The 22,300-nt window shown below is 44.0% G+C and overlaps 1 protein-coding gene across 4 annotated transcripts in view; it reads right to left on the reverse strand.

The window, feature by feature from the left end:
- Positions 1-22,300, reverse strand: part of LOC124018668 (kinesin-like protein KIF21A) — an 81,874-nt gene that overhangs the window by 15,956 nt on the left and 43,618 nt on the right. For 2 of the 4 annotated variants that reach the window (XM_046334005.1, XM_046334004.1), the window contains exons 7-30: positions 22,154-22,269; positions 21,724-21,919; positions 21,410-21,599; positions 21,258-21,321; positions 20,899-21,096; positions 20,125-20,212; positions 19,007-19,112; positions 18,712-18,900; positions 18,131-18,330; positions 17,743-17,850; positions 17,382-17,450; positions 15,576-15,724; positions 15,247-15,391; positions 14,829-15,023; positions 14,539-14,640; positions 13,718-13,883; positions 13,015-13,035; positions 12,041-12,098; positions 11,846-11,900; positions 11,518-11,729; positions 10,635-10,745; positions 4,431-4,567; positions 3,951-4,125; positions 3,651-3,815 (exon numbers count right to left, since the gene is read on the reverse strand). In XM_046334005.1, the coding sequence (XP_046189961.1) occupies positions 3,651-3,815; positions 3,951-4,125; positions 4,431-4,567; positions 10,635-10,745; positions 11,518-11,729; positions 11,846-11,900; positions 12,041-12,098; positions 13,015-13,035; positions 13,718-13,883; positions 14,539-14,640; positions 14,829-15,023; positions 15,247-15,391; positions 15,576-15,724; positions 17,382-17,450; positions 17,743-17,850; positions 18,131-18,330; positions 18,712-18,900; positions 19,007-19,112; positions 20,125-20,212; positions 20,899-21,096; positions 21,258-21,321; positions 21,410-21,599; positions 21,724-21,919; positions 22,154-22,269 (3,215 nt within the window). The remainder of the gene's footprint in view (positions 1-3,650; positions 3,816-3,950; positions 4,126-4,430; positions 4,568-10,634; positions 10,746-11,517; positions 11,730-11,845; positions 11,901-12,040; positions 12,099-13,014; positions 13,036-13,717; positions 13,884-14,538; positions 14,641-14,828; positions 15,024-15,246; positions 15,392-15,575; positions 15,725-17,381; positions 17,451-17,742; positions 17,851-18,130; positions 18,331-18,711; positions 18,901-19,006; positions 19,113-20,124; positions 20,213-20,898; positions 21,097-21,257; positions 21,322-21,409; positions 21,600-21,723; positions 21,920-22,153; positions 22,270-22,300) is intronic. The other 2 variants (XM_046334008.1, XM_046334007.1) reach the window with 1 other exon arrangement.

Raw genomic sequence — 22,300 nt, forward strand, 5'->3', positions numbered from 1 at the left:
CTCACCACGCGCTCTCACCACTGGTGTCCCCCAGGGCTCTGTTCTTGGCCCTCTCCTATTCTCGCTATACACCAAGTCACTTGGCTCTGTCATAACCTCACATGGTCTCTCTTATCATTGCTATGCAGACGACACACAATTAATCTTCTCCTTTCCCCCTTCTGATGACCAGGTGGCGAATCGCATCTCTGCATGTCTGGCAGACATATCAGTGTGGATGACGGATCACCACCTCAAGCTGAACCTCGGCAAGACGGAGCTGCTCTTCCTCCCGGGAAGGACTGCCCGTTCCATGATCTCGCCATCACGGTTGACAACTCCATTGTGTCCTCCTCCCAGAGCGCCAAGAACCTTGGCGTGATCCTGGACAACACCCTGTCGTTCTCAACTAACATCAAGGCGGTGGCCCGTTCCTGTAGGTTCATGCTCTACAACATCCGCAGAGTACGACCCTGCCTCACACAGGAAGCGGCGCAGGTCCTAATCCAGGCACTTGTCATCTCCCGTCTGGATTACTGCAACTCGCTGTTGGCTGGGCTCCCTGCCTGTGCCATTAAACCCTTCAACTCATCCAGAACAGCCCGTCTGGTGTTCAACCTTCCCAAGTTCTCTCACGTCACCCCGCTCCTCCGTTCTCTCCACTGGCTTCCAGTTGAAGCTCGCATCCGCTACAAGACCATGGTGCTTGCCTACGGAGCTGTGAGGGGAACGGCACCTCAGTACCTCCAGGCTCTGATCAGGCCCTACACCCAAACAAGGGCACTGCGTTCATCCACCTCTGGCCTGCTCGCCTCCCTACCACTGAGGAAGTACAGCTCCCGCTCAGCCCAGTCAAAACTGTTTGCTGCCCTGGCCCCCCAATGGTGGAACAAACTCCCTCACGACGCCAGGACAGCGGAGTCAATCACCACCTTCCGGAGACACCTGAAACCCCACCTCTTTAAGGAATACCTAGGATAGGTTAAGTAATCCCTCCCACCCCACCCCCCCTAAGTTTTAGATGCACTATTGTTAAGTGACTGTCCCACTGGATGTCATAAGGTGATTGCACCAATTTGTAAGTCGCTCTGGATAAGAGCGTCTGCTAAATGACTTAAATGTAAATGTAAATGGAATAGATCAGGGGTACTCAACTACTATATGAGAAGGTCCGGTCACACAGATTTCCTAGGTAGCAAAGGTCCGGATGGATATTGTCATTTATCGTCGTAGTAACAAACCTTGCAACCCATACGACCCCAAACGGTTCACACCCCTCTTGTTGGCCGAGAGAAAAAAAAAATATTTTTTTGTGATTATTTTCTAACAATTATACACATTTTGCCATGTCATATGATACCGGAGGGACTCAATTAAATTTTAGGTGTTATTAGTCATATGTACACGGAAAACACATGGTATCACAGGAGGTGAGTGGCACCTTATTTGGGGAGGACACGCTCGGGGTAATGGCTGTTAGTGGAAAGGTATCAAATACATCAAACACATGGCCGTTCCAGCCATTATTATGAGCCGTCCACCCCTCAGCAGCCTCTTGTGCATGGTATACATCCTCCAACGAAATGCTTACTTGTAGGTTCTTTCTTGACAATCCAACAACAGGTGGTCAGTCCAGTTCAAGTCTTCAGCAGTCTGATGGCTTGTAGATAGAAACTGTCCCTGAGCCTGTTGGTATCAGACTTCATGCTCCGATACCGTCCTACCGACGATAAGGGAGAGGACAGCTTGTGGCTGTGGTGTATGGGGTCCTTAATAATGCTGCGGGCCTTCCACAGGCACCATTTTGACTAGATGTCCTGGATGGTTGAGAGCACAGTCCCAGTAATGTACTGGGCCATCTTCACCACCTGCTGGAGGGCCTTGCGGTCATGGGTGGAGCAATTCCCATAGCAGGCCATGATGCAACCGGTCAGGATGCTCTCCATGGTGCAGCAGTAGTGTTTGGAGAGGACCCGGGGCGGCATGCCGAATTTCTACAGCCGCCTTAGGAAGTAGAGTCACTGTTGCGCCCTCTTGACAAGAGTGGTGGTGTTGTTGGTCCATGTCAAGTCCTCTGTGATGCGGAAGCAGAGGAACCTAAAACTTGTGAGTCTCTCTGCTGCAGTCCGGTTGATGTGAATCAGGGCATGTTCCCTCTTCTGCTTCCGGAAGTTAACAATCGACTCCTTTCTTTCGCTTACGCTGAGGGAGAGGTTGTTGATCAATGGGGGGCCCCCTGGGGGTCGAGGTCCCTGGGAACGTAATCTGGCCATAATAATTACAATATTTAGATAGCTGGTTAGACTAACTTACCTATCTAGCCAACATGGGCTAGTAGTTGATCAACTGGACTTTTCTGACATGTTATAAATAGCTCACTAAGGTCTGCAGGGAATGAAATAACACAAGGAAAGCGGCCATTCACCACCAAATTTAGAAATCGCACCTTACTATTACAACTCTCAACAGCAGTAGGCTGAAGGCCAGGCTGAATTCACCCCCCCCCCCCACCATCCTCCCAATCTTCGACTTCGGCGATGTCATTTGAAAAATAGCCTCCAATACCCTACTCAACAAATTGGATGCAGTCTATCTCAGTGCAATCCGTTTTGTCACCAAAGCCCCATATACTACCCACCATTGCGACCTGTACGCTCTCGTTGGCTGGCCCTCGCTTCATACTCGTCGCCAAACCCACTGGCTCCATGTTATCTACAAGACCCTGCTAGGTAAAGTCCCCCCCTATCTCAGCTCACTGGTCACCATAGCATCACCCACCTGTAGCACGCGCTCCAGCAGGTATATCTCTCTGGTCACCCCCAAAACTAATTCTTTCTTTGGCCGCCTCTCCTTCCAGTTCTCTGCTGCCAATGACTGGAACGAACTACAAAAATCTCTGAAACTGGAAACACTTATCTCCCTCACTAGCTTTAAGCACCAGCTGTCAGAGCAGCTCACAGATTACTGCACCTGTACATAGCCCACCTATAATTTAGCCCAAACAACTACCTCTTTCCCCACTGTATTTATTTTTATTTATGTAGCTCCTTTGCACCCCATTATTTTTATTTCTACTTTGCATTATTTCTACTTTGCACATTCTTCCACTGCAAATCTACCATTCCAGTGTTTTACTTGTTATATTGTATTTACTTTGCCACCATGGCCTTTTTTTGCCTTTACCTCCCTTATCTCACCTCATTTGCTCACATCGTATATAGACTTGTTTATACTGTATTATTGACTGTATGTTTGTTTTACTCCATGTGTAACTCTGTGTCGTTGTATGTGTCGAACTGCTTTGCTTTATCTTGGCCAGGTCGCAATTGTAAATGAGAACTTGTTCTCAACTTGCATACCTGGTTAAATAAAGGTGAAATAAAATACAATAAATACATGTAAAATAAAAATATATAACATATATGTATATACTGTATATTATTATAATATATTTTTTGAAAGTCAGAACCCGAAGTCCATATTGACCCCGTTCAAGGTCCGGATCGTGGTCTGCCAGTTGAGTATCGCTGGAATAGACATTCAATACAATCAGTAGCCTCTAGATCTATTATAGATCAGCACATAGTAGTGAGAGAGAAGTTTTCTGAAGACAATGCCTTTTTTCAGGCCTCTTTGGATTTGCTTGTCCGGTTTGCCATGCTATACCGTACCTTCTTAGGTCCCAGACTCTGACAGAGTTGCCGGCGGCGGCGTACAGGACAGAGCCGCTGGGGTTGAGTGCGATCTGGTTGATCTGGTTCTCTCCTGCCGGGATGGTGACAGTCCGGTTGGTGCTGGACGCACAGGCGTCGCCCGGGGTCACCTGACCAGAAGACCTGTAGAATACAGAGTCGTGGGTGTCAAATAAAGTTACCATATATGGGTGTAATAGATGTTATCATATATGGGTGTAATGGATGTTATGTATATTTGTATAGCCTTTCAAAAACAGTTACGCCATTGACTCTCACGTGAGGGTGCGGATGCACTTGGCTGAGTCTCGGATGTCCCAGACCTTGATGTATGAGGTGGAGACGGTGAAGACCAGGCTGGAGCTGTAGCGGACTGACACCACATTGTTGGGGTGACCTGTCAGGGACATGATCTCCTGACCTGTCACTAGGTTCCACACCTTACACGTACGGTCTGGAAGGAGATGAGAGGAGAGGAAGAGATGAGAACGGATCTCCACAATCATTTGCTCAAATCACATCACGAGAGCATCTGATTATATTTCTGTCTCAATGTCTGTGTCACAATGTCACTAGCAGAGTTTCTGTCTATCTACCTAGGTCCCCTTAACACTAGTGGTGCCAGTCCAGTTACAATACTGTGTCAACCCCATAATAACAACAATCTATCGGTCCTGTCCAGTACACATTTATCTCAAGTGATGAACTTTTGCTCAGTCTGTGAGACAGGAGACATTATTGATACATTGGACAATTGACCTTTGGAGCCGGTGAAGAGGAGGTCATCGGTAGAGTCAACACACAGCACGGCTTTAGTGTGACCCTCAGCCACGTGGACACACTGCAGTGTTGCTGACCGACTGCCCTTTGAGGAAGGCACTGGGTTGATCACCCCTCTGGGGAGGAAGAAACCATGCATGAAAATGTCAGTAGGGCTCAGAGAACGGGTAACCACAGTTGAAGGCTTCATTCATATACTGCAGTAAGACACAGAAATAATTCAATACAAGATTAAACATGCGCCCACAAGTCCACCACTACAGGCACACATGCATACTGTATACAGTACATAATGTACATGTACCCACTTGGCCAGTTAGCAACATGCTGCAAATCAAAATAAAAAACTAACGAGAAGCCAGTGACAGTGTCCATCCACAAGCATGGTCAGGCTGACAAAAACTAAACCAAAAACTGAACAGAACCATCCAGAGATCCAGAGAAAGGACTACCTGTCAACCACAGAGGAGCCTCTCTCCTCGCAGCTTACCACACATCAACACACTGGCAAGAAGGGAGACATTGTTGGCAACTGACAAGAGATTTTCAATTAGCTGTCCGTCCTTCTTCACTTTAACACAATCCTACAATGGGCCAACCTTGCAAGTACTTTCAGTTGAGTCTTGTACAGTTATTTGGGTGACAACAAAAAAAACATTTGGTAGTCACAACAGGTAAGTCACTATAGCGTGAATACAAACATGAACAGTGGGAAAAAGGCCTACATATTGTAGTGTACATTTGGGAGAAGAAACGGTCCATTCTGTGGACAATTAATCTTTTCTAAAGTCTAAATCTCACTAAAGGAGAGGTGACAACGTGTCCCGAGTGGTTTAGATGTGTCCCCTGACGTGAGAGAGTGTGCTCAACAATTCCAACACCTACCTAATGTTTATACCTAATGTATGCAGCATACCTGTAAACAATACATTTGATTGGTGATTTATTATATTATATTTGACTTCCAGAGCTTCCTTAGAGTGGGTCCCTTGATAAAGATGAGCAAAAAATAAAATACAGTGTAAAATAAAAAATACAAATAATGAGCTGTTTTGGAGAACACATTGGGAGGGATCCTAGAACATTCCTCCATACTGAATCTATCCAGATCCTTGATACCCTTTGTTTTTTTCTTTATTACTTGTTAAACAAAATCTCTTCTTCGGAGCAATTGTATTAGTATTAGTATTAAATAACATAACAGTAACATAACAGTACAACACATTTGAGCATACAATATACAATGCTCAGTACTTGTACTATTTATTTTATTACAATACACTATGCCCATTACTTGTAACTTTCCTGCTGTCTTAGACTCCTGCTGGTCTGTCTGCTCTATCCAAACACCCTGTCAGACGGACACATCTGTTGCCTTGACTACGTGGGCGGTTAGAGGGGAAGGAGGGGGGAGACGGGGTGCTGGCGTCGGAGTTCCTCGTATCACAGCTGGAACTGTGGACAGGGAGGCTGAGGCTGGGCGTCTGGCTGCTGGCATACATACATAAAGGATAAATCCGTTGCCTTTCTACTGTTTGTTTGTACAGTGTACTGTACAGGATCACACGCATACTAGTGGAAATGTGCATGCACATACACACGCACACAAGGACACAAGGACACAGAGGGACACACTTGCACACACTAGAGCTAGAATGGGCTAAAATAGATAAGCAGCTTTCATTGCTTGAAACTCTCTCCTTCTGTCTTCTCTGCATTCTGTAAGAACCCTCTCTAATCAACAATTAGTGATAATGCCCGAGAATCCGGTGTTTGGAGGATATATGTGATTTGTTGCAGGAAACTAGGCGTATGTCGCAAGTCACGACTTCACAGGAGAGACATTTTATCCTTTTTTATTTATTTTAAATCAAAATGCCTTCTGGAACATGTGAATTTTCATGTGCCTTAATAACAAACTTGTATGCCATCTGTAAATAAGAATAAAAGTGTTAAATTACGAGCCTTGTTGGTTAACCTTTTGCGTGTAGGGGGCAGTATTTTCGTTTTTGGCTAAAAAACGTACCCATTTGAAACTGCCTATTTCTCAGCCCCAGAAACTAGAATATGCATATAGATTAGGATAGAAAACACTCTAATGTTTCCAAAACTGTAAAAATATTGTCTGTGAGTATAACAGAACTGATATTGCAGGCGAAAACCTGCAATCAGGAAGTGCCTCTTATTTTGAAAAGTCTTTGTTCCTATGCATGCCTATCCTCCATTTAAAGGGATATCAACCAGATTCCTTTTTATATGGCTTCCCTAAGGTGTCAACAGTCTTCAGACATAGTTTCAGGCTTTTATTTTGAAAAATGAGCTTGAAAGATCACATTGCGTAAGTGGATAGGCGGGGGCTCTCAGAGTGAGTTTTGCGCTACAGAGTAAAGCGGCCATTGTTTCTCCCGGTGTTACTGAAAAACTTACACACCCGGTTGATATATTATCAAATATATATTTTAAAATCAACATGAGGATTGATTATAAAAAATGTTTGACATGTTTCTGTGGACATTATGGATATTATTTGGAATATACGTCTGCGTTGTGGTGACCGCTCTTTCCTGTGGATTTCTGAACATAACGCGACAAACAAACTGAGGTATTTTGGGAATAAAAATAATCTTTATGGAACAAAAAGGAAAATTTGTTGTGTAACTGGGAGTCTCGTGAGTGAAAACATCCGAAGATCAAAGGTAAACGATTAATTTGATTGCTTTTCTGATTTTCGTGACCTTGCTCCTTAATGCTTAGTGTACATAATATTTTGTTATGCTATCGATAAACTTACACAAACGCTTGGATTGTTTGTAAAGCATAATTTCAAAATCTGAGACGACATGTAGATTAACAAAAGGCTAAGCTGTGTTTTGCAATATTGCACTTGTGAGTTCATGAATATGAATATTTTTTAGTAATATTATTTGACTGTGGCGCTATGCTATTCAGCGGTTGCTGAGTAGCATCAAGAATTAAGCCACAGTCAGTAACATTCCCAGTAGGCATGATCGGCTGAGATAATGAGTGGGCTGGACATGCCAAGAGAGGAGCTTGGATTGGTTTGCAATATACAACTGAAGTCGGAAGTTTACATACACCATAGCCAAATACATTTAAACTCAGATTTTCAACATTTCATGACATTTAATCGTAGTAAATATTCCCTGTCTTCAGTCACTCAGGATCACCCACAATAAGTTGGGTGAATTTTGGCCCATTCCTCCTGACACAGCTGGTGTAACTGAGTCAGGTTTGTAGGCCTCCTTGCTCACACATGCTTTTTCAGTTCTGCCCCACGACTTTTCTATAGGATCGAGGTCAGGGTTTTGTGATGGCCACTCCAATACCTTGACTTTGTTGTCCTTAAGCTATTATGACACAACTTTGGAAGTATGCTTGGAAAGCACCCCCACAACATGATGCTGCGACCCCCATGCTTCACGGTTGGGATGGTGTTCTTCGGCTTGCAAGCCTCCCCCTTTTTCTCCCAAACATAACGATTGTCATTATGGCCCAACAGTTCTATTTTTGTTTCATCAGACCAGAGGACATCAGACCAGATGACATCAAAAAGTACGATTTGTCCCCATGTGCAGTTGCAAACCATAGTCTAGCTTTTTTTATGGCGGTTTTGGAGCAGTGGCTTCTTCGTTGCTGAGCGGCCCTTCAGGTTATGTCGATATAGGACTCATTTTCCTGTGGTTATAGATACTTTTGTACCTGTTTCCTCCAGCACCTTCACAAGGTCCGTTGATATTGTTCTGGGATTGATTTGCACTTTTCGCACCAAAGTACGTTCATCTCTAGGAGACAGAACGCTTCTCCTTCCTGAGCAGTATGATGGCTGTGTGGTCCCATGGTGTTTATACTTGCGTACTATTGTTTGTACAGATGAACATGTTACCTTCAAGCGTTTGGAAATTGCTCCCAAGGATGAACCAGACTTGTGGTCTACAATTTTTTTGTGAGGTCTTGGCTGATTTCTTTTGATTGTTCCATGATGTCAAGTAAAGAGGCACTAAGTTTGAAGGTAAGCCTTGAAATACATCCACAGGTACACCTCCAATTGACTAAAATGATGTCAATGAGCCTATCAGAAGCTTCTAAAGCCATGACATAGTTTTATGGAATTTTCCAAGCTGTTTAAAGGCACAGTCAACTTAGTGTATGTAAACTTCTGACCCAGTGGAATTACAATAAGTGAAATAATCTGTCTGTAAACAATTGTTGGAAAATGCACAAAGTAGATGTCCTAACCGGCTTGCCAAAACTATAACCAGAAATGTATGGAGTTGTTGAAAAACGAGTTTTAATGACTCCAACCTAAGTATATGTAAACTTCCGACTTCAACTGTAGAAGGCTTCTGTCATTTTGAGCTTGTCAGTCTGTGCTGGTAATCCTGTCGAAACACGGCTTTAAAAAAAGTATTGTGTAGTGGAACTGCTGAAGCGTTGCTCTCCACTTTCTGGAGGATACAGTTTTGAAATCAGTGGAATTAGAGTATGATAGCTAAAGAGATGGAGAAAACACCTGTCTCTGGATTACATCTTCAAACTAAGGGCAATCGTGGTATGGCATCCGTGACAGGGAGACGCCTCCATCTTGCATGATGATGTATACGGGTAAGATAGACTAGGGTTAGCATTTATAATTTTGACAGAAAGTGGTTTAATTTCAAGCTAAATATATTCTCCAAACACTGGCTTCGAGGGCATTATCACTTTTATACAACAGGTTACCAATATATTCAAATAATGATTGAAATATTTTGATTAAATTAATCAAAATAACGTTTTTATTCATATTATTTCATCCTTCCACAAGATATAGTCCATACAAATCTAGGGTTGCTACCCAAGCCGACTGGTCATTCATTTCGGTTCGGTTGCCAGAGACGCGACCCAGACGTTCAGACTTTTTGTTCTGTATCTATGGATACGACCCAGTCGTTCATTCTAAATGCACTGGCTGGCAACATTCTTATCCCTTGCTTGCTAGCTAGCCAACTACTAATTTACAGTCACGTCAAACAATGCAGCCAGAAAACAACAAAGTAGCTGCATTTGCATTTGTTTAAGCTGTTTTCTATTGACATTTATGTGGATACATCCATAACAATGAGCTAATGAGATGTGAGTTGACCTGGCATAGAAAATGTGCTCTCTCGTCAGGACACTGTTGTTCAGAGGAGCTAGCCAACAACACAGCTAACACAATCACTTCAAATTGAATCCTGAAAGACTGCAAACGAGCTGCTTTCTATTGACATTACTTTGAATATATCCATAAAAATGATGACAGCTGATTCATGATGTCGACTGGCTGAGAAACGCTGCTTGCCTGTCTGTCTCTTCACAACTAACGGCACATTGATTACTATGGGACAGCTGGAGACCGAATTTGAATATTGAAACAATGTTGCAAATTTCAGAGTCAGACAGCAAGGTTTATACAATCTCCGCTGTTAAAAACTAAATGTTAGTCTAAAAGAAATGTGAGATAATCTAGATGCTATTTATAGTGGAGATCAAGTGTATAAATTGCCTGGCTGGGCTGATGATTTCAGATGGAACAGAGTAAATAGCCGGTGGTAACTTGTGAAATAGACACCGTCTGGAATGCGGTTTTAAGCAATTAGCATTCAGGATTAGAACCAACCGTTATATACGGCTCTGCACTCATTTCTAAGACTTTTCATGCTCATCACATGTGGCCCTGAGAACTGATCAGGGAAATAATGTTTGCTCATTCAGGGTTTCACTCAGCATGGTTCTCCGCTGGATACCAATATATAGGATTTATATATCGTAGCCAAATTTGCAACAGAGGGTTTGAAGAGGCTGAGAGGGCCAAGTTGAACACTGAATTAACTTCCCAAATTAAAAATAGATTTGGGAAATAGAAGTTAATTGTTTAATCTCAGTCAAAAGGGATATAGAAACAAAATTAGCTATATTTCTCAAGAACTCGTCAACTACTTGACATTCGGTGTAGAACTTGGCAGGGTAAGGTTATTATTTCCATCACACCAAGCAAAGAGAATTGTTGATTTAGAATAGATAACACCACATACTTTCTGAGGTGGGAAATTCAGAAAGGGGGCGATAAGTATAATTTGCAAGAGTTGTTGGAAAATGTTGTGCTTTTGGCCTTCGGCCACCAGAGCGTCGCTAGTCTCTTACTGTTTGATCTCCTTGACCTTAGCCGCCAATTGTGTCTTGTCATAGGTCTTCCTGCGAGAGAGCGGCGAGGGCTCTGGAACTCTTTTTTCCGCCCCTGAGGAGGAGGCAGGTCTGGAGCCGGAACAAACATTTAGTTTTCATTAGCACCACACAACACCATCCAAAGACAACACAAGACAAAACATAAGGAACAAAAATGACAACAATGTAAGACTATAAACTAAAGTATAAATGAAACAATATTGGAGGCGGTGAACATGCATTACACACATACCACACTGTTACCTGATATTCAGGGCCAATATAGACGTTCCTTCTTCACCCAAATCTTGTGTTTTATAAGGAGTAGCATTAGGGCTACATTGTGTCACACTGAAATCAGTCCCCAGCACTATATCTCATGTGTTCAAGTCAAACTAAAATTGGTATTGTTGCTCAAAACATACGTAGAAAGCCAATGTGCGCTATTGGTTAGTTTTATTAGCTCTTTCTGTGTCTTTGACAGGATGCAAATGTTAAGGATTAATATTGTGTAGAGTTGACATAGCTGTGCCATAAGCCTATTGCAATTGAGAATTGCATCTAGCGAGAGAACATGAGATCTGCATGGCCATACTGTACATGCCTCATAATCATAGTGTGTGTCTGCCTGTCAGTAGTAGCCTTGATGGGTGAGTGTTATTACAGCTGCTACATGCTAATTAACAAATATACTAAAGGGCTACATTTTGGTTTCTACTCGCTCGGAGACTTGCAGGTGAAAAGAGGAGATTTAAAGACCATGTCAGGCAAAGTGAAAAGGGAATAAGCAGCAGCTGTATCAACATGCAGAAAGCAGGGGGTTAGCAGGTTAGCTAGCTAGCACACGGAGGCCCGGACTTACATGCTGCCCATCTTAGAGGACAAGCCGGGAGAATGAGCCATATAGTCCCTGTCCCTGACTGACGAGCCAATGGGCGTCTCGGGATCTCTGCCCTCTTCTGGAGTTTCAACCAATGGGAGACAGGGGGAGGAGAAATCGCCAGAAGGCGTGTCAGGGACGGAGTCACTTTTGGCGTAGAGCAGCTCCATCTGAGTGGTGGTTCTCCTACGAGCCTGGGTGGGGAGAAACACACTCAGTTCATAATACACACAAACACGAACCCACACACAAATGTCCCCACAAGGATAGTAAAACAATGATACACATGCTAATAAGCCGAGAATGGTACCTTGCTCCTTGTTTTGGCCTCTCCACAGAGTTTCATTAGATCTGATGTCAGAGAGCTGTAACAAGGAAGTAGAATATATGAGCTAACATACTTTTATTTTTTCATACTTTTATTTTTATAAAACAGGCAACAACAAAAAAAAGTCAAATGTTCACTATTTTTGGGTCATTGGAGTGAACTCTCTTTAATACTTACTGTCCGTCTGTTGCAGGACTCTGGGTGAATTCGTCACTGCTGCTGTCATCCCCATTCTCTGTGAAATCAAAGGACTAAAAATGTCAGTTGAACTGTATGTCAGAGCCAAAAAACATCCATAGCAAATGCATTTTTTGTTGTTGTGTGTTATGGCTAAATACCAACCAACTTAAGTCAGTTCTGTCTAGTAGTCCAAATACCTGCCAATCGTCCAACCAAACATGGTACAAGGGTAAAACCGTTTATTGAACCAAACCTTATGCTACCCTGTGTTGGCTACAAACAGACGTTAACAATATGTGGTTTATATTATTGAGGGGGTCAGGGGTCAGGGGTCGAAAGGGTGAGAGGGTAAAAGAGGTCAGATGTGAGGGGTTATGAAAAGGAGGGAAGGGGAAACCGAGATGAGCTGCTCCCAGGGCAGTGTGCTTTGACTACAAGGTCCTACTGAGACAAAACATCCTGGATCTACCTGTAAATGGCGGTCCTCCACAGATACATTACAGTTGTTATATTATCAGAGGCTACAGTATAAAGCATGATGGCTTTAGCGCATGGTGTGAAGGGGTCCTCTATTTTTATTTCGTAACTTTTTTTAACTAGGCAATTCAGTTAAGAACACATTCTTATTTTCAATGACGGCCTAGGAACAGTGGGTTAACTGCCTGTTCAGGGGCAGAACGACAGATTTGTACCTTCTCAGCTTGGGGATTTTAACGTGCAACCTTTTGGTTGCTAGTCCACCACTCTAACCACTAGGCTACCCTGCCATCGTTATATTAGCAGGTGCTAGAAGGCACGGTGGGGAGAAAAGAAAGGGGGGGGGTCAGCTAACATCCGGAGGGAGGTTTTGAAGACAGCAGCATTGCACCTCATGCACCCGCTCATGTTGTTGAGTTAGTTTCCAGGAGGGGGACCCATGCATTCATATAAACATATATATATATAGAGAGAGTCTGGTGTCTGTTACTTACCCACTGGCATGTTACCTAGCTCTGTATCCATTAAGGCACCAATGGCAGGGCGAAAAGAAAAAAGGCAACACACAAATCAAAAACACATTCAGTTATTCTCCCGTAATCAAAACCAAATCAGGTCTAAAGGAAAGAAAGAGCAAGAGTGCAAGATCGACTATTCAAAAAATATGTCCTCCTCCACAGACGCTGGTCATACAGAACTGTCATACAGAACCTTATTCCACTGTCAGCGCAATAACAAAACGTCAACTCCATAACAAAAAACGTCAGCTCAATAAAATAAAATAAAAAAGGGCAAAAATAAATAATGTACTTGTGTGATGATTCATCTCACAGCCAGAATCTATTGAGGCCACAAGCAAAGAGCAACTCAACAATCCCCCATCATGCATTAGACCACCATCTCCCAGTCTTGGTACTGGAGGTCCAACCAGTAGCTTTCACTCCAGGTCCAATAGAATCTCAACAACATTCAGGCCACAGACAGTTATGTTTTCAATTATACATACTTCTGGGTCTATCACCCATTGAGTAACCAACCATTTATTCTGGGCTAGACCTGGCAGTGTTGTGGGCTTGATATACGGACCTCCTGTAGCAGGGGTTGAGAGGGTCAGGGTCAAGGCCCTGGACTGAACTATACATGTATCTTGCAGGGTGTGTGGCTGGCAGGCTGGACGATTGGAGTTAGGGCTGTTACCTTGTAGAGCATTCCCCAGCAGGGCATCCAGTTCGGGGTTAAACTCTGCCTTCTCTTTCAGCATGTGGAACAGCAGCTGGTTCTGAGTGGCGCTGGTGATCTCTGTCTGCTTCAGCCTGCCCTCCATCACTTTCACCTGGGACTCCTTCTGGGCTGCCTGCAGACCCTAGGATAGGGAGGAGGTCAAAGGTCAAAGGTCATAGGTCAGCTATAAGAAGGGTCACTAAAGGTCAGCGATACGAGCTATGATTGTGTGTAATACTGTACACAAAATACTGTACACAAAATATGAATACACAAGGAGGGTGCTTGTACATGTACACACAGAACTAAACACATTAACTATCGTAGAAACAGACTTAATTGGGTACATGTGGAACCTGGGTTTAAAGTGCGACTGAACCAAAAAAAGCAAGATCCAAAGTCAAACCAACTTTGCCACGGTCGCACACCGGCTGACGGAAGCTAATTGGCGAAAGAAGTTGGCTAGTTCGCTAGCTAGACTAGGCTACTTTCAGACACAAGACCTGGGGAGACTGTGATCTAGAAGGGTGAGTGACCGTAACTGTGTACTGTTCTGGCAGAGTGAAAGTACAAACGCTTCCCACTTTCGAACACACACACACACGCACACATCAAAGCACACGTCCAAAACACAAATCTTGTTCTCAATCACATTTCCTAATGAGGATCATTGAAACCGAGGCTGAATCAGGTCGTTCTGCCCACCTTTAAACAAAGTCAACTCCAGGAGAAGACGACGGCATAAGAGATTGGGGAGAGACTACGGAGGGACAGGTAAAGGGCAGTAAGTTAGTTACCTTGTTGATGGCCATAGAAATAAAGTGGTCCATCAGGAAACGGGCTTCTGTTAGGGTGCAGGAGCTGATCACTGCGGACACATCCACCGTGTCAACCTCCTCCTGCAAATGCATAATCACATGGTTAGGAAAAACGTGTTACTCAGAGAGTCATGGGTTAGTGTTTGACTTGGTTGGCCAGATTTGTGCTGCTTGAATTTGGCCGTGGTTGTATCTCAACTTTTATGTGGCTTCCTCTCCTTGATTTAAAAAAACATGTACAGCTAATGCCAGCTTTCTGTCTGTCTGACCTTGGCCTCCTCCATCTGCATAATGTTGGCCTGGCAGTCTGCGATGCTGTCGTTGATGTAATCGATGTTGGCCATCAAGGTGTCCACTTCCTCGTTGAGGGGAAACACCACCTTCTCTTCCTCAGACCCCTCCCCCGCCAGCCTGTCCCTCTTTCTGGTCACCTTCTCCCTCCTCTTGGTCAGCTCCTCACGTTGCTGTGGAAGGGAGGAAGGATGGAGGGGGGAGTGGAGGAGGAGTTATGGGGTAGAGAGAGAGGAGGCAGGGAAATGGTGGTAGAGGACGGAGCGGGGGAATAAGGAGGAGTTTGCCAAACGTTTACAATGTTAATTGCTAATAATGCTAATGTAGAGTAATATATTAGGTCTGTAAACTATAGTCACCAAATGAAAAGATGTGTGAATGGCATTTAATGCTTACCTTGAGCAGGCGGTTCATATCGGCCTCCATGTTGGATATGGTCATCCTCTGCATGATGACATCAGAGATACGGCGCTCCAGAGACTGCCACTTCACTTTGGCCACTCTGGTGGAATATATGCCCGTTGATCGTCTGTAGTAGGACCTGTCACACACACACACACACACACACACACACACACACACACACACACACACACACACGATGTGTTTTTTAACTGCAAAAGCCATACCGATTGCTCGACAATATATTATATGGTGTACCATGCATTGTAATGCAGCAACACACATCAAAACGGTATTACGGTGACCCGTTGTCCAGTCCCTACCTGGTTCTGTTAGGTGCGGTGGATCCAGAGGATTGCAGGCGTCCTGAGGGGGGTCGGTGGGAGGAGTCCTGGAGGGCCTCTGGTAAACTCACCTTCCTGCTGGTCACCTTACCAGACATAGGTCTGGCCTGCCTCCTCAGTGCAGTTACCTGGTAGATAAGATAGATAGATAAGACAGACAGACAGACAGACACGTAAGTCACCAGAACCACCACCTGATGCTGAAGTTGATCTCAATAGAATAGTACAAGTCTGGCTTGATATCTGATTCACTAAACTGTTTGTTGTTATCAGTGCCCTTGAGAAGTCTTGAACTCTAATTAATACAAAGATGCCATTGGTAGCCTACTCTCTCTGTACCTCTGCTCTCAGACTCTGGCCAATGCTTTCCTAATTCCAGGTACCAAAGGTCAAATAGAATTTTGGGAAAAAAAGCTTTTTGTTTTCTGGTCCTAAAACTTTAAAATTCCTTGAACTTAGATCCAACTAGATGAGAGTTAGTGATTCGTTGCAAGGATGTGTGTAACTGCTTCTAGTCTTGGGTAATTGTAAAGTATACAGCACTTCGGGATACTACATTATTTTTTCCCTTTTGAAAATATCATTGCCCCCTCTAGTAAATATCATTGTGTGACTCGGATCAATAAATAAATAATTTTAAAAATCAGTTTGTGCCTCAACAACAAGTTAGAATAGTAGAATACACAAGGTGCCATTTCGAAATGTGGCTGTGCATCAGCAGTTTTCCTTGTTATGTCAGTCACTAGGTAGGTTTCCATCTAATTTGTGACAGATTTTCACGTGAATATTCAAAAATATGCATAAAATAAGATGCACATTTTACACCAGAGAGGTGTTTCCTTCAAACAGACGTTTTGCATATAAAAGTCTGTGCAGGATTACATAATGCACATAAATGACGTTTTCCTCTAAATACCATGTACCGAATGAAAAAACAAATCTAATTTTCACTGATGGTTTTTGTCAAAAGAACTGTTGCGTTATATAACAAATTTGCCCACTCTGGTCTTGGCACCTTCTCTTTAACCAACAGCTTGCAGCTACAGATGCAGGCTACCTACATTAACAGATTATTATGGATAAAAGAGTGATATTATTTGTATTCGTCAAAGGGCAGCCAAGCATCGATCATCAATGTCACTAGAATAAGACCCTCGATATTTATTGGAAAGGAACATCAAGATCGTCACTGTGCACTTTCACCACCCTGCGAAGTTAATCATCGTTTATTTAATCTGTAGCCTAATAAACTACATGCTTTCCCGAGTCGTAACTGGAAGGCCACACAACATAGCATTGCGTGACTCCAAATTTACCTCGATATGATTGTTATTGTATCGATATTCGCGCATAAAGGCACTTCCATCGCCATTTCGGCATTTCTAAAATTGTACCGGCGTTTCATGTTTCCGTCAGCCCAGTCGTGACTTTTTTCATGCGTCAGGTAATTTATTCGCATGAAATGGTTGGCTGGAAACCTGCTTACTGATAGTCAATTGGCACATCTCAGCTAAAACAATGTTAGATCGGTAAGTTAGTCTAGCAGCCAGCTATCTAAATTTAGTAATCATGGTCGAATTACCGGCTGGGGGAGACCCCCATTGATTTTGTTAGTCAGTCTCACTCAGATATATTAAAAACTGCAAACATTTCTCGTATGCACATGTGAGTACAGACCAGCGAGCAACTGCGGCCCCTCATGATGCCTTCAGATTTGTTTGTGTGGCCCCCACCCCCATCTCTGCTCTATGTGGAGGCCCCAAGATGGCTGTTCATGTTGCTCACCTCCTCAGTCTTCCTGCGCAATATGAGCTCCTGTTGTCTCTTCTGGGCCTCCAGTAGCTTCAGCTGGTGCTGTGGAAAACACATTAACATTGCCTTCAGTAATGCCAGTAGCATTAAGTTGCAAACAAATTTGCTTAACTGGTCCAATAACACATCTGGTTCAAGACAGCCCAAACCAGACTAGAAATAAGTATAACAACATCAGGCTGACTTGACCCCGAACCGTACTCACTGGGTAAAGAGCTATAAGAAAACAGTTTGGGTCGGGCATGATGAGAAGCGGGGCGGGGCTACATGAGGTGGACAGTGTGCGGAGGAAGTACAGTTGTGGTACTGAGGAACCAGACTTATGGTGGTTCACCTCCTGTTTGCGCTGGTCCTTCCTGAGGCTGGCGATCTCTCTGCTCCTCCTGGACTCTGTCCTTCTGTTCTTCTCCTGCTGCTCCTTCATCTGCTTCATCAGACGAACCTGACGGCCAACCAGGTCACATTTGGATCAATATCAGTAACCCAGCCGTTGATGTTCAACGTCCGTATGTAGAAAAGAATATGAAATATGATGTTGAATGAGTGGTGACTCAAAAAAGAGAAAAAAGAATTACACGGTTGGAATATTGTATCGATAAATATCTTTACGATGGCAATGTCACAATTAGCTGACAGCAGGTGTGGTCAGTCATGGTCATGGTTGTGGTCAGTCATGGTCATGGTTGTGGTTGTGGTCAGGTACAAGTACGTCTTCTTTCTACCTTTGTCTTCTTCATCTCCGTGACGTCCAGTTGGAGCTTCTTGAGCTGTGTCTCGTACTTTGATTGGTTCTTAAGGAGGCGTGTGTGTTCCTTCTGGGCTGACTGTAGCTTCTGTAGCTCCTTATTCATGAGACTTAGCTTCTTCTCATACCCCTGCTTGATCTTCTTAGCCTTATCGTCGTTGCACGTCTCCACCGAGCCTGAAGGGGGCGTCAAAAACAAGACAGAAAAACAGAGAAAATAAGCTGAAAAATCATAGATTGCCATCCCTCCTTTAGAATTACTGGGTATGCAGGCTTTTGCTTCAGCCCTGCCACACCTGATTCTACTAGTCTGCTGCTCATAAGGTGCGTTAGAGTCGGATTGGAAATGTTGACCACCCCTGCCTTAATTCATCAGAGGGAAACCCCACACTTTCTTTATAGGGGGTGGCTGTTCAATAGCCCAATGTTCTAAAGAACCAGAGCAAAATAAAAACTCCAAACTATTCACACTTCTCTGGTAGACTACAGACCAGCAACGGCTGTATGCATATCCAATAACTATGTAATCCCAGTGTCCAGGTCATACATGAGACTTACCCATGTTCTGCAGCACCTTGTCCCTCTCCAGCTGTGTGTCTCTGATCTTGCTCTGCAGCATCATCAGTTTCTGTTCGTACTGCTGCTTGAGCGTGTGCAGACGCCTCTGGCTGTTCTCCAGCTCGTCGATCAGCTTCTGCTTGATGGCAATTTCACATGTAATGTTGGCCAGGTCCGCCTGGAAGTTCTCTGGTGGGGAAAGTAACATTGATTCATGTGGGTTCAAATCATAGATATACATGTCCACTAGATGTCCCTTTCTATATTTCCTATTTCTACAATTAGGCCATTTTACCTTTCTCATCTGATTCAGAGTCTGAATCATCAGAGCTCTCCTCCACATCCATCTCCTCCTCTTCCTCGTCGTCCTCTTCCTCGTGGTCACTCCCCTCCTGCCCTTCCTGAGAGCACAAACAAAATTAGAATAGAACACAGAATTATCCGGTGTCAGAAAAACGGGGTGGGAAAAACACACGTGTCTTGTAATTATTGCTGGGACAATAAACTAAAAATTACATTCCTCTTACCGAAACATTTTGCGTATGTCGGTCATTTTCCTTCTCAACGTTCCTGTAGATTGTTCTAATTAAGGCTGGGGTGGTAAACATTTCCAATCCGACTCTAACGCACCGATTCAGCTAATCAAGGTCCTTATGAGCAGCAGACTAGTAGAATCAGGTGTGGCAGGGCTGAAGCAAAAGCCTGCATACCCAGTAATTCTCGAGGAGGGATGGCAACCTATGATTTTTCAGCTTATTTTCTCTGTTTTTCTGTCTTGTTTTTGACGCCCCCTTCAGGCTCGGTGGAGACGTGCAAGGACGATAAGGCTAAGAAGATCAAGCAGGGGTATGAGAAGAAGCTAAGTCTCATGAATAAGGAGCTACAGAAGCTACAGTCAGTGAGCGAGCCACTCCCTCTCCCCACTGTGCGCACGGAGGAGGGAGATATGCATTCTGAGAAGCACAAGCATTATGACTGTTGTTTAAACTGCAATTGCAGTTTTTATCGTTGTATTTAATGCTAGAGCAAAATAGTTACGTTTATGACAATATTACTTTTTGTCCATATCAACCAGCTATAGCACCTCCCCAATAAATAAGTTATCGCTGGGGCCTCCCGAGTGCCGCAGCGGTCTAGGGCACTGCATCGCCGTGCTTGAAGTGTCACTACGGACCCGGGTTCGATCCCGGGCTGTATCACAACCGGCCGTGATCGGGAGTCCCATAGTGCGGCCGCATGATTTGACCTTCGCCTCCCGAGCCTTTTGGGGAGTTGCAGTAATGAGACAAGATTGAAATTGGGGGGTAACAAAAATGTAAAAACATATTGCTGATTTATCGTTATTGCAACAAAACAAAACAAAAATCCATATCGCCCAGCTCTATCATTTGACTAATAGGTTGTCAATCATACCGTCTCAGGCTCCTCATTGGACCGCTCAGTCAGCTCTTTTTCTGTCCCATTGTCTTGGTCGTTGTCGGGGACTTCCTCCTTGACAACACTAGTAGGGAACAACAGAGGGTGAGACAACATTGAGCTAATGTTCAATATTTTTTTTCTTCTATATCTTCAAAAATAAAGTGTGTTAATAAAGCTCATGATAAGGCCATTGATGGTGGATGAAAACAGAACCAATAACTTTGTTCCCATCATATCAGTCTGTTGGTGTGAGCAAATTGAAAGAAACTAGTGAACACAGGAAGAACTGAAGGAGCTGAACTCAGGTTTCCCTTCTGGTCTGGAAACTGCCTGTCAAACAAAACAAAATGGTTGTTTAGAAGAAGTGAGGGATGGAAATGGAAATGGCAGGGATGTTAAGGGAGGGGTACCTGTGAACAAACCTGCCATTTTCCTCCTCTACTAACTCCTCCTCCCTCTCTCTCTCTCTTCCAGCAGCTGCTGGAGCCTTCAGTGAGAGGTCAAGGTCAAAGGTCACAGGTGAGATGACAGGGGAGAGAGATGTGACAAGGTAGGAAGGAAGGAAGGAATGAAGGAAGGAGGGAGGGAAAGAAGGAAACCAGGGAGTACAGAGAAGAGGAAGGAAAATAAGTCATAGGGAAAAATATAGAGATCACAAACTGCTACTGACCATGGCCCCACATTGTCATACAATAATTTAAAAAAAATACATTTTTTAACAAGAAAACAAAAAATGTGGTCCTACAATTAACTATGATCACTCTTTACCTTTTCTTCTTCTTCCTCTCTTTCTTCTTGAGTTTTTCCAGGTCTTTCTTTGCCATCTCGATGATGTCGGAGGCCTCCTTCTCAGGGGCCAGGAGGGCAGAGGAGAAGGTTCCGGGGTAAAAGGACTGCCGCGAAGAGGCACGGGACAGGTTCTTACGAAGGTTCTCATTCACAGACTCACTCTCCAGGAGTTTGGCTCTACGGGGAATAACAGTGAAATTTAATTAAAATGTCAGTTTCTGACATATTCCTAAAGCTCAATATTGTCTATATGCTATGATAGGTCATGTTCAGTAGGGAGAAAACACTTTAGTTCACCTCTAGGTCCTTAAGTACTGTATGCAGACAGAAAAGTATACCTGAGATCCTCAATCTCTTTGATGTAGCTCTGGATCATGTTCCCAATCTCTTCACTCCCCTCACCTGAGAACAAACAGGAAACCCTTAGCAAACACACATCTAAACTTTATTTTTATTTTTACAATGAACAGGGTCATAAGCACACTCTCACCTGCCCTGGCCAGGACTTGGTTGGCCTGGTCACTGAGGTACTGTGTGAGTCTGGCCCTCTGTGCGTCAATGGTCTCCTGCATGGCCTTGACCCTGATCCTCAGGTTGCTGTTCTCTGTCTGCAGAATGCTGTTCTCATGGACCATGTCATTGATGCTCTCCATACCGTCCTCACCCACCATACGCTTACCCTGCCAGAGGAGAATGGGTTCAGACAGAATTATAAATCATTAAGGGCAATTTATTTACGTCATGCCTCCGTTTCATATGGTTCGTTTTTTTCAATTGTCTCTCTCTCTCTGCCTCTCTCTTTACCGTCCTGTACTCCATGAGTTCCATCTGTAGCCTGGCGATCTCTGTCCTGAGAGCAGAGATCTGCTGGGAGGCCTTGTCCTGGTTCACCATCACCTTGTTCTTAATGTTCCTGGCTCTGTTGGCATACTTCAGTGCATTCAGGGTCTCCATAAAGTCCCGGTCAGACGGGCTGATGCACGCTATCATCATCGTTTGGCTGAGAGAGGGGAAGGATATGGGAGGAGAAAAATGTGGATTTACAAAAGAAACACAGAGAGAAGCAATCTGTAGTTCAGATGGATATGGTTGCTTGTAGCAACTGTTTTGCAGACATCTAATAATTACTATATCAGCTAACAAAAAGCATTTAGTTTGACATGCACACCAACCAACTGGGACACCAACCCTGACACACAGAGAGGGAGAAAGGCTTGACCAATTGCACACAGACCTATTTCCACCCAAGGAGTCCTGTAGAAGCCGGGTGAGTTTGGAGTCTCTGTAAGGCACATGTGTGGATCGCTTGCTTCGGTCTCCCAAAGCACTGATTACATTTCCAAGAGCAAGCTGTAGTTTGGAAGAGATGACCAAGAAATAC

The sequence above is a fragment of the Oncorhynchus gorbuscha genome, unplaced genomic scaffold, assembly GCF_021184085.1.
Source record: "Oncorhynchus gorbuscha isolate QuinsamMale2020 ecotype Even-year unplaced genomic scaffold, OgorEven_v1.0 Un_scaffold_556, whole genome shotgun sequence".
Taxonomy (NCBI): Eukaryota; Metazoa; Chordata; class Actinopteri; order Salmoniformes; family Salmonidae; genus Oncorhynchus; species Oncorhynchus gorbuscha.